The sequence below is a fragment of the Budorcas taxicolor genome, chromosome 5, assembly GCF_023091745.1.
Source record: "Budorcas taxicolor isolate Tak-1 chromosome 5, Takin1.1, whole genome shotgun sequence".
In the NCBI taxonomy this organism is placed as follows: domain Eukaryota; kingdom Metazoa; phylum Chordata; class Mammalia; order Artiodactyla; family Bovidae; genus Budorcas; species Budorcas taxicolor.
The window spans coordinates 76,296,517-76,298,805 of NC_068914.1; the positions used below are offsets into that span (position 1 = coordinate 76,296,517).

At 42.8% G+C, this 2,289-nt stretch overlaps 1 protein-coding gene across 1 annotated transcript; it reads right to left on the reverse strand.

Moving 5' to 3' along the window:
• Nucleotides 1-617: 617 nt before the first annotated feature.
• On the reverse strand, nt 618-1,556 carry LOC128048345 (olfactory receptor 8S1-like). The gene has a single exon (XM_052640721.1). It carries the CDS (start codon nt 1,554-1,556, stop codon nt 618-620), a length of 939 nt encoding a protein of 312 aa, XP_052496681.1.
• Nucleotides 1,557-2,289: the final 733 nt, after the last annotated feature.

The following is a 2,289-nucleotide window of genomic DNA, read 5'->3' on the forward strand; positions in this document are numbered from 1 at the left end:
CACTCCAGTATTCTGGCCTGGAGAATTCCATGAACTGTATGGTCCATGGGATTGCAAAGAGCCGGACACGACTGAGCGACTTTCACTTTCCACTGCGCATGCGTGAGTTCTTAGCACTATTATCCGGCCTGAGCTCCATCTCTGTGCATTCATTGTCTCTCTGCAGAGCATTTAGCTTTTTATGCCTCTTTTCTATGGCCACCCAGTTGGACTTCTTTTATTTTCAACCCTCTACCCTTACCTATGACTTTTTCTCTTAAAGATCCAGGACCCTACATTCTTATCAAACGTATGGCTTTTAGCATATTCTCCAGAGTTAGTAAAAATAATGATAGATTCATGAAACTAATAATTTTACTAAAACAGATGTTTCAGAATGAGAAAAATGGATCAGTTTTGTTCATAACAAAATTTTCTAGATTAAGGTGATTATTTTAAAAGAAAATAAAGGGAGCTTTCCTTCCTATAACTTAATGCCATTCTCTCATGTATTTCTGATGCAGGTTGTAGCATCTGACGTTATAAGTACTCAAGAGTGCTTGTTACTACTGGAAACTCACCTAATGTCCTTTTCTATGTAGATTTATTCCAGTTCTTCACTATCCTATATTTTCATTTCAGCATCTGATATGCTGCAAATACTTTTCCAAAGTTCTTTTCAGAGCCACCTTCACCTCCTTGTTTTTCAGACTGTAAATGAGGGGATTCAGCATGGGCTTGATGACAGTATATTGCACAGAGAAGATCAGTTCTGCAGGGGATCCTGAATTTGGCATGAGATGGCAGAGCAAACCTGAGCCAAAGTACAGTGTCACTGCAGTGAGGTGGGAAGAGCAGGTGGAGAAGGCCTTGCTTCTGCCTGAGGTAGAGCTGATGCTCAGGATGGCGGTGATGATGTGGGCATAAGATAGGGAGACCAAAAGGAAGGTTCCCAGCCCATGCAGCAGAGTGGAACAGAGCAAGGCAATGAGGTTTCTGGAGATATCAGAGCAGGACAGGGAGAGGAGAGAGGGCATTTCACAGCTGTAGTGAGGGATGATTTTGGCCTCACAGAAGATCATGTTCACAGCTAGGAAGATGTTGATGAGCGCGTCCAGAAAGCCCAGGCCCCAGGAGCCCCACACAAGCTGCATGTACAGCTGTTTACTCATGATCTGTCCATAGAGTAGAGGGTGGCAGATCGCGGCATAGCGGTCATAGGCCATCACTGAGAGCAGACAGGCTTCAGTCCCTGCAGCAACAAACACAAAGAAGACCTGAGCTAGGCAGCCCTCTACCGATATCGTTTTCCTTCGAGACAGGAGGTTCTCCAACATCTTGGGCACGGTGACTGAAGAGAAGCAGATATCAACGAAAGAGAGGTGGCTCAGGAAGAAGTACATGGGCGTGTGGAGGTGAGAATCAGCCCTGATCACCAGCAGCATCATCAGGTTCCCCATTATTGTCAGAAGGTAAATCCCCAGGAATATCACAAAGAGCAGAGCCTGGGTGTGAGGGTTGGCAGACAGTCCGAGAAGGATGAACTCTGTGACAGTGCTGTGGTTCTTCAAGTCCATTTACAAAGGCCTTTCCCTAGAAATAATATAAACAGGCATGGGAGCCAAAAGTCTTTTTCCCCAGACCTCTCCCCTCCCCTGATAACGGGGTTTTCCTCAGTGACCTCAGGCTACGCTGGAATTTTTCCATTGTGTTTGTCTTCTGTTCATATCACCATTATTTGTAAATGTTTTTGCTTTTTATTATGACCTCAGTTTGTGTCAATCACTTGAAACAAAAAGATGATCAAGATATGATATCCATTGAAGAATATGCATATATAGAGTAAATATATAACTGTAATTACTACAATGGGAACTCAAATTGAGATTTAGTGAGGGCCAATAATGACATTACATTGAGTGAATTTGACAATATCCTTACGAAAGCAATATGATTGCTCTTGGAAAATGTTTCTGACAGATATTTAGTTTGCATGAGCATGAAGTTTGTATTCAAAGGCTCAGAGGAAAATCAAGTTATATTTGGTTTAACGTAATGGCAACCTGCTCCCAGTATTCTTGCCTGGAAAATTCCATGAATAGAAGAACCTGGTGGGCTACAGTCACAAAGAGCTGGATACGACTAAGTAACTGAGCACAAAATCAGATCTAAGATGCTGACACCTAGGGAATAAATGGGCATCAAAGATAGTGGCTAAAAATGTGGGCTCCTGCATTGGACTAGGTTCAAATTTCAGCTCTACCTGTAATTAGATACATGACTTTGTATATGATGCATAGAACTCCTTGC

Coding starts and splice junctions, on each gene's coding strand:
- LOC128048345 (XM_052640721.1), bottom strand. CDS start 1,556: ATGGACTTGAAGAACCACAGCACTGTCACAGAGTTCATCCTTCTCGGA.